Source organism: Physeter macrocephalus, chromosome 19 (assembly GCF_002837175.3).
Source record: "Physeter macrocephalus isolate SW-GA chromosome 19, ASM283717v5, whole genome shotgun sequence".
In the NCBI taxonomy this organism is placed as follows: Eukaryota; Metazoa; Chordata; class Mammalia; order Artiodactyla; family Physeteridae; genus Physeter; species Physeter macrocephalus.
This window is the reverse complement of record NC_041232.1, coordinates 18,868,741-18,877,711: the sequence shown is the minus strand read 5'-3', so window position 1 is coordinate 18,877,711 and position 8,971 is coordinate 18,868,741. Positions and strand designations below refer to the sequence as shown.

The following is an 8,971-nucleotide window of genomic DNA, read 5'->3' as shown; positions in this document are numbered from 1 at the left end:
TTTACATTCTTTCTTGCATGCTTGTTTTTGAAATCCAGGGGGTATTTTATATTTTAACATCCCAATTGGGACTAGTCATATTTAAAGTTATTAATGGCTACATACAGCCAGGGGAAACCATCCTGGACAATGCAGATTTAGAGGGAGGCATATAGGTAATTGCAATTTGCATAATTAAATTTTATGAAGCAATTATTGGAGTCCTGGGGGTGGGGAACAGTTAACTGCTTGGCTCAATTTGAAATGAGTTTGTAGGGAAGCTTTTATATGCTTAAACTTTGTTTTCCCTTTTTCCTGGCTGTTCCTGTGCTTTCCATGTCAAAGCCTGGTACTCCATGATGGATGTTTTGGGCTTTACTCTTGTATGCGACGGGAACATAAGTTGCTGTCCAGGAGATTCTTTAAGACATGGTAGTAAGACAAGAAGACCACACTATTTGAGGCAAGGTTTTGATGAGCTTTGTGAGAGCAACTGGCTTGGAGGATAAGAAAATTCAAAGATGATGTTTCCAATTTGGGTGATCATTGATTGTGATTAAATTAGAAAAATACTATAGTAGGTTGGTGGAAGGAGATAGAAGCAGAAATTAAATTGTGTTATATATCATTCCAAGTTAATGTCATGGCCAAAAGATATTTAAGTATATATTTAAATATAATTTCTCTGGGGCCCTCTCCTAGTTCTCCCACTGGCTGTGCATCAATTTCTGTAGTTGTCTCATCCTAAATCCCAGCCCTCTAGGGCTCAGTCCTAGACTTACTTCCCACTCTGTTGTTCACTATGCAGTCTCATTCTCTATCATCTTTGTATTTACTTTCCATAAAAATTTGAACCAGCCAAATGCTGATCTTTAGTTCAGTCCTCTTTGGAGCTTAGCCAAATATCTGTGTAATATACACCTCCACTGAGCCCGAAAATTTTACCTTCAATATACTAGTGCTTCAAAAATTTCTTCCACTAGTCTAGTTACTTACCTAACTAGAGTTATATAAGGATAAAATTGTTTATAAGGATAAAATTGCCTCAAGGTACCACATAGCCAAAATGGAGCTCACCCTTTACTCCCAAACCCTGGTCAACATCAAATGATTTTTTTCTCTATCTCAAATGATCACTTATTTAACCAGTTTCTTAAGTCAGAATCCTGGCAAATAATTCACCACCCTTTTCTCTCATTCCCTATATACAATCCTCCAGTTATCTCTGTTGCTTTAATGTTATCTTTTAAATATCCTCTATTAAATATCAACTCCTCAGCACTATTGCCACTACCCTAATCCAAGCTAACATTTGTTGATCTTATTACAAAAATCTATCAGTCTACTAGATTTGGAACTTTACGTTTGCTCCATCGCCAGTACTTTTCCTATCATGCCATCAGGACCATCTTACCAAAATGAAAATCTGTGGGTCTTAGACCCACCACTTGTTTAAAATGTTGAAATGACTTGCCAGTTTGGGGGTGGAAACAATGTCCCTAATGTGGTGAGTACTTGCCTAATGTTCCAGCCTCATCTTGCTCCACTCTGCCTTTTCGTTCTACATGCCATTTCTTCAGACTAGGACTCTCTTAATTCCATCCCCCATACTCACCACCAACTTTGCCCTCCTAACACTTCCTAATTCAGTTCAAACCTCAGTTCTTCGATTCACTGACTCCCACAGAAATGTCAAATTTGTTACATATCCATTCCTGTTTTTATTTCACATATTTATTTCCTAATATGATGAATACCCATCAACATCCACTTTGACCCAAGAGCGGGAACATGTATGTTTATTTTTTGTTTCTTTCTTTTGCTAGACTGTACCCTCTACGAAAGCAGGAACTTCTCTAGTTTGCTCACTCTTACACCCACAGCTCCTAGAACAGTGCCTGGCACATTGAACTCGGTAAACAAATGTTATTGAATGAATGAGTGATTGAAGGAGAGAAATCACCAAAAGCTGCAACAGACAAATCTAAAATAATCTAAGATCAAGCTAGTTCTTCATGAAAAAGTGAAACAAGCCCAGTAAACTGAAGCAGCTTCTCCAAGATCACAAAGGTAGTTTGTGGCAAAACTGGAGTTCCTTATTCACCAGAATCTGTGATAAACCGTACATCGTGCTCTGATTTTTTGCAGCCTTAAATGCTTTAGAGACAACTCATATTGTTGTAACACATTCTGATCTAGTTGGGCTTTCTTCACGTTAAAAGGGACCAATCCCGGTATGCAATGCAAACGATGAGTTAACAGTCGCTTAGAAACCCATATCCCAGCATGCCTTGCTCCCGAGCAACCTCAGAAGTGGGTATGAGAGACACCACTGCCTTCTGGGAGTTGTAGTCTTACCGGACTGGCCCGCCTATTATGCAGCTTCGGCGGCCTACGTTTGGAGGAAACCGTACTGGGTGGCTTAGGGCGGCCGTAGCCCTAGAGAGCGGTGCCGCCCAACAACCTTTGCCTTCGGCCGGGGGGCCAGCTCCGCCTCTTCTCGTATCTTTCCCATAGCCCAAAATGGCGGCGGAGGTGGATTTCGGCGACCTAGAGCTGTTCGAGGCGTTTGACCACCTAGAGGAGTCGACTCCGAAGCCAGTTCACACCCTCTTCAAGGACGACGACGGCGACGAGGAGGACGAGAATGGGGTCGGCGACGCGGAGCTGCGGGAGCGGCTTCGGCAGTACGAGGAAGCCATCGAGCAGCTCCGCGCCGAGAATATCCTTCCCGCTCGCTGGGCCCTGTCACTGGGGAGTGTTGTGTGTGCCGTCCCCGGGAGGGTGCGGGCGGAAATTCCACGAGGCTGAGAATCGCGGGTTCGGGTTGCGTGAGCTGTCCCCGAGGCCTCGGCGCAGACATCTCCCCTTCTGGGATCCGTATCCTGGACCTTATTCTCTCCTCCCGCCCCCCAATCTGGGGCCGGTTTTTAGCGCTATTCCGGACTCTCAACCGTTCAGTTGTAGATTCTTCACCACTTCTCGTCCCCTCTTTGGAATCATTATCCGATCTCCTTTTTTGGAGCCAAGCTAAAGTTGTTGCAGTCACGCTGTAGTTGTATGTTAGGAGATACCGGATGCTTAGACCTAGGCGCCGATGTGTATTTAGGGCGGGGCAAAAGTTAGTGGTGCTAGGATGTGCAGTTGGGGGCGTTAAGGAGTCGAGGCATGTAGAGAGAAATAGTTAATTGCTTGATGAACTTCGGGGATTCATTTTAAAGTTCTTCCACTTTGAAATAGCTTCCGTGGTTAAGGTCCATTGCAAACTCCTAGGGAAAACGCGCCAAATAAGTTTCCGTTTGCCTTTAGTAACATGTTTACAACCTTTCTAGCAAGAAGTGTTAATATGTTTATTTCCATTCTTAGAGAATTTTTGGTGTTGTTTTGTTTGTAATATACATGCAAGTAATTTTGGCTCAGGTAGTTTTTCTAGTGTAAAGACCCCTGAAAGTGGTTGGTAAATCATCTATTAAGGTTTTCGAAGTCATTTTTTCATAATGCCTTTTTCCTCGACATTTTATTATGAAAAATTTCAAAATACAGAAAAGTTGAAAGGATTTTACAGTGAACATTCATAGATTCCATCCTAGATTCTTCAGGTCTTAACAATCTGTTATGCTGCATAACATTTTTGGTTTAGTCTGTTAGTCTCTTTGAACTATGTGCCACTGCCTTAGAAATACCATGTTGGAAGGGATGAAAACTCTATTTTAGTTTTTAGACCCAGATACCTAGCCCTGCAACAAAACAGGAGGTCAGTAAGTGTGTCATCCTCAAAATATTTGTCTTTTAACGTTTATAACATATGTTTATAACATTAACACCAAAAGTGAGTTTAGTAGTTGAATTTTATGATCTTCATATTTCTATTTAATGAGGGCTTATACTCCTTAACAAGTAATAACATCAAGAACTTAAAAGAAAATTGAACATTCTGACTCGACCAAGGTATGAGATCTTGAATTTGCACCATAATGTCCTTTATTTTTTATCCCGACCTTAATATTTAATCCCAGTTTTTTTTTTTTGCGAAAAGGGTGTTTCGGATTTTTGTACCATTTTGTACTCAAGAAATCATAGTAATGATCCTTTATTTTTAATTTGTGAGGGTAAAATTTGAATTCTCACAACCGTATTAAACTTTGAAAACTGACTTATTGGGTGAAAATATGTGTGAAACACAATTCAGAAGTTTTTGACTTAATGCTCAGAACAGGCAAGTTATCAACCTAGCTGTTGCTATTCAGCGAACATTTCTGGTAAGTTAGAATTCAGATTACAGTATTAATCTAGCTGAAGATTTATTTATACAATTAAAATGTGTTCATAAATAGAAATAATGCAAAATGCAGCATTTTAGAAGAAGAGAAAGTAGTTGCTTTTGAAAAAAGTACAGTGAGTAAATTTGCATTCAGGCATCTGATTTTAATAGAAGATTAAATGTTGATATTTTGTAATATAAGTTTATTTAGTAGTCACTAAATTAAAATATTTCTTAAAGTACAAATTGATTACACAGAATGGTATGTTAAGGCTTTCAGAATATGGGGTACCCTGATGCAGTTTCACATGGAATTTTTTGTCCTTGGTACCAGCTGAATTAACTGGCTACACTGGTGACTAAAACTTTACAATTTTAGAATTTAACATGTTTAGAATTTAGACGTATTTCAGAATATGTCTAAAGAATAACTTCTCTATGCCCTACTTTCCTTCCTCTATGTGAGCACACTTTGTAAATCTACACTTATTTTTGGTTAGGTAGTAAACATATTGAATGTAACTAGGATTCTTTAAAATATCACAAATTTTATATATGTAAAGATATTTTATTTAGACAAGCATATGCTTTGTAATAGAGTTGTTCATTTAAACATTAAATATTTATTTATAAGGGGGTTATAATCACCTGAATTCAAATGATTACAGCATCATAGGCTTTGCCAATTTATAAGAAGCATTAGTATCCCGAAAAAGGAATATATATATGTGTGTATATATATATATATATTTTTTTTTTTTTTTAATTGGTGTCCTCCACATTGTCAGACTGACAAAGCTTTCTACAGAACACCGAGGAAGAAAAAAATAAAATTATTTAGATAAAATTGTACCCTACATCTCTTGATTTAACCCTTAGTTTTGGAACTTTCATGATCAGAAGTGTCTCTTCTTTTTATCCAGTAAACATTGTGGGGTGTTTTTGTTTTTTTTTTCTGTTTTTTCTTTATATGATGAAAATTTTCAAACGTATAGAAAGTGGAAAGAATAGTACAGTTAATACCCATATTTTCATCACTTAGATTTAACAATATTTTGCCATATTTCCTTCTTCTAATTCCATGTACATATTTTACCCCAAATATTTCAGCATGTATTTTTTTCCTAAAGACTTCCATGTTACCACAACACCATGATCACACCTAATAACTGGCACGATTTCCTTGATAACATTCCCAGCCAGATTCAGATTTCCCCAGTTGAATGTCTTTATTGCTGATTTCTCAAACTGAACTCCAGTCAAGGGTCATGCAATTGCATGTAGTTTTTAAAAACATGATGTATTTTTTAAAACTGAAGTTTGTGCAAATTCAAGCAAGTTTCTGGGTGTCTTCATATTTTAATTTTATTTCTCTACTTGATGTGGGCAATTCCACATACAGATTGATTTATTTCACGTGCTGTACAGGTAGAAGGATTTGAGGCAGGTGTGGAAGAATCAGAGCTTCAGCTGCTCCCAGGTTGCCGAAGGGATGTATAGCAGATTTCCAGGCTGCAGTCTAGTTCTGTTTTTTGCAGTATCTGAAAGTCAGATTCAGGAATGAGATACTTTTTACATCTCTACTTAAAAATTTTGGATTTGAGCTACTTAGTCCAGTGTGCTCTGCCTTCCAGAAAGAGTCTACCCATTTATTTATAGTGTTTCAATTTCCCATATATTTCCAAGCCAAATTCACTGATTCTTTCAGAAATATATTCTTGTAACCTGCTGGTTTATTCAATTCCTCCCTCCCCTCAATTTGTAAACAAACAGCCATTGGGTGAAGAAGCTTTTTGGTTGAAAGAGTAACTGTAGTTTTTAATTTTTTTATGAAATAGTTTTTAAAATATGTAATGTAAAAGATACCCCTAAAAACTGTTAAAGTGGGTAAAACTGGAGTTCTTTGTGGTTCTTGATCTTATTTGTAAAATATTATATGATCTTTGGTACTTAGGAATTTTAAAGATTCAGTGTTTATATATACATAAGCAAGTTTTACTTTAATGTCTTCTAAGAATATGTTTTAACTTCTGTTTTAGTGGAATATTGGTGAACAATACTAAATTAGATGGACCTTTATTTCAGATTCTATTTATGAACAATGTTATTTCAAAGTAAGTAATTTTCCCTTTCCTAAATATTATGAGCTGATGTATTTATGATACAATATCTTCTATAAATACGCTGTTTTCATTTTTACTTTACATACCATCTTTATTCTTTTACTTAAAATTTATGGAATCATGATAAGAGTGAGGACGTGAGAATCATATAAACCTGAATTTGAAGCTGGACTCCTCTACGTTCCATATCTGTGAACCTGGACAGGTCACTGACCCTCTCTGCATATCAATTTCATCACTGGAAAACAGGACACTAATAGTAACTACCTCTTAAGTAGCTAAATGAGCACCTGTAAGAGCCCAATTAATAGCCTCAAATAAAAGTCACCGCCACCACCATTACCCACATGATTTTTTTTTTCTTTTTAATAGCAAAACTAGACCTTTGCAAGCCTTCCAGCATGCTTGGGTCTAGGATGACTCAATGCATTCCTGCAGTGCTTGCTAGAATGTTCTGACATGGTTTCAGGCCTTGACCTGTCCCTTCCTCAGAGCACGGTCATAGACATTTCAGACACTTGCTTGCCCCCTTCGGCGCCACTTAATCATATTGTTATCTTAGGCGCCAGGCAAGGTAAAGGGACCATACATAGGTCGTTACCTGTGTGGCAGGTCCATTGGTTACTTCGTCTCAGCAGAAGCAGAACCCGAGGCTCTGGGAGGGTGGAGCAGGCTGTGGTGAGCACGGGAGCAGCACCGTGCTGGGCACGCGGGGCTCCGGCGCCGCTGTCACCATCAGAATCGGCCTCTAGCTCAAGCTCCTGGCAGTAATGTCTGCTCCGCTCACCTGGTGTTGCGGCTGCAGAAATCTTAGAATGTCAGAGCTAACGAGACCTGACAGATCAAGTCTGTAAAGAGGAAGTCGGCTCTTTTGGCCCCTCCTGAACTGAGCACTGAAGAATATTTGATGAACGTGGTTCTTGACCTGGAAAGCTGGGGAAGATAGACCTCAGTCGTTTTTCTTGCATTGCGTTTTGGTCTTTTTTTCTCCAGTGTAATACTTACATAGGTGTTTCCTTATATGTGCAGAGAGGGTGTCTGGGAGGAGGATGTGGAAGAGCTGTATGAATTGATTATCTCTGTGTTGCAGAAATAAGGGGCTGAGAGACAGGGTAGGAAGGGAGCTTTTTGTTATGTAACTCACCCTTTTAGTTCTTTTGAATTTTGAACCATTGACATGTATTATATATTCAGAAATTAAGTATGTAAAATTTATAAATAAAATCCATTTAGTCTTTGCATAAGTATTTGCCAGCTGTTACATCCTGGGCACTGTGTTAGGTTATTGTAATCATTTTATTAACTTGACAACAATGTATATATTTTTCCTAAGTAATAGATTCCTGAGTGTTACAAAGAGTCAGCGATTTGATAAGCTCTGAAAAACAAAGTAACAAAATTTACACATGGCATCTTCTAAAAATGCATAAAACTCAATCAAGTCAATGTTTTACTCTGTCTGGGTTCTGACCATTTTGTCCTCTTACGCAGGCAATATCATCAAGAAATAGAGGAATTTGTATCAAATTTAGTAAAAAGATTTGAGGAACAGCAGAAAAATGATGTGGAAAAGACTTCCTTTAATCTTTTGCCCCAGGTATTTCAAACTTAAGAGACTTTCAGATTAGCAGGTTACGCTTTTCACTGCCAATTGTTAGGCTCCGAGGATCCTCTTGAATCAAAACCAGAATGACTGTTGAGATTGACTGTTCACCTCCCATCCTGCAGCCGGGCTTCCTTCTCCACAGTCTGACCAGCGCAGCCACAGGGCTTTCTTCTGGATCACGGGTGCTTTTCTCAGGGAGTCATATTCACACCTGGATGCACTCAAAACTGAAGCCTTTTTATTTTCCATTCCCTGACTTGGACAGGTGGTTTGGGGCAGAAAATTAATTTTAGGTCAGAAAAAAAAATCTGTTTCTGGGGTTTATAAAAGATGGATTCTTTTTATCTAAAATGAACAGGTTCATATGCCATCCTTTCTTTCCCTTCTACTTGTTTTAAAAATCAACAGCATGCCCAGAGAAATCTGAGAGATTCCACTCTGAATATTAGGGCATGAGTTTACCTTAAGAAAATCAGAATTATGATTTCTGGGCTTTGTTTTTTAATTAAAAATTAAGGTAAGTAGAGTCTCTCAAATAAGGATCTTTAGCTGTTTATCCTCAGAGGTTGGAGAATGGAGTATTCTAATTAATTAAATTTTTTGTTTATCACCTTTAGTTTTCACCTATCAGATATAATTTTTAAAGATTCACAGAACAAAATACATTTAACAATAAAAACCATATTGAAAAATAAAACAAAACATATTGAATATTATTTAATATTTGATTCAGGAAACACTTCAGAATTTTGTAGTGGCTTGAGGTCTGTAAGGGTTATAATATCAGTATTGACCAGTAATATCAAGTTATATATTATTTTAATCTTTGATTATCTGATTTCAAGATAAAGTCTGTCTTGTCAGTTTAAGTGTTGAAAGTTCCATAATTAATATTTGTTAACACAAAAGTCATAGTGTAAAAATAATTTTTAAAAAAAGTCATAGTGTATGCTAATGTTCCAGAAGATACTATCTTTTTTTTTTTTTTTTTTTTTTTTTTTT

The 8,971-nt window shown here is 37.5% G+C and overlaps 1 protein-coding gene and 1 non-coding gene across 3 annotated transcripts in view; both read left to right on the top strand.

Moving 5' to 3' along the window:
- The first annotated feature begins 1,515 nt into the window (after nt 1–1,515).
- ZCCHC8 (zinc finger CCHC-type containing 8) overlaps nt 1,516–8,971 on the top strand; it is a 23,430-nt gene continuing 15,974 nt past the window's right edge. Inside the window, exons 1-4 of one of the 2 annotated variants that reach the window (XM_055080375.1) lie at nt 1,516–2,703; nt 3,887–3,927; nt 6,280–6,354; nt 7,855–7,960. In XM_055080375.1, the coding sequence (XP_054936350.1) occupies nt 2,503–2,703; nt 3,887–3,927; nt 6,280–6,354; nt 7,855–7,960 (423 nt within the window). In that variant the 5' untranslated portion in view covers nt 1,516–2,502. The remainder of the gene's footprint in view (nt 2,704–3,886; nt 3,928–6,279; nt 6,355–7,854; nt 7,961–8,971) is intronic. The other variant, XM_055080376.1, reaches the window with a different exon arrangement.
- Nucleotides 6,749–6,883, top strand: LOC112064149 (small nucleolar RNA SNORA9). Its single transcript, XR_002891398.1, has one exon. It is a non-coding gene; the product is annotated as a small nucleolar RNA SNORA9 (small nucleolar RNA).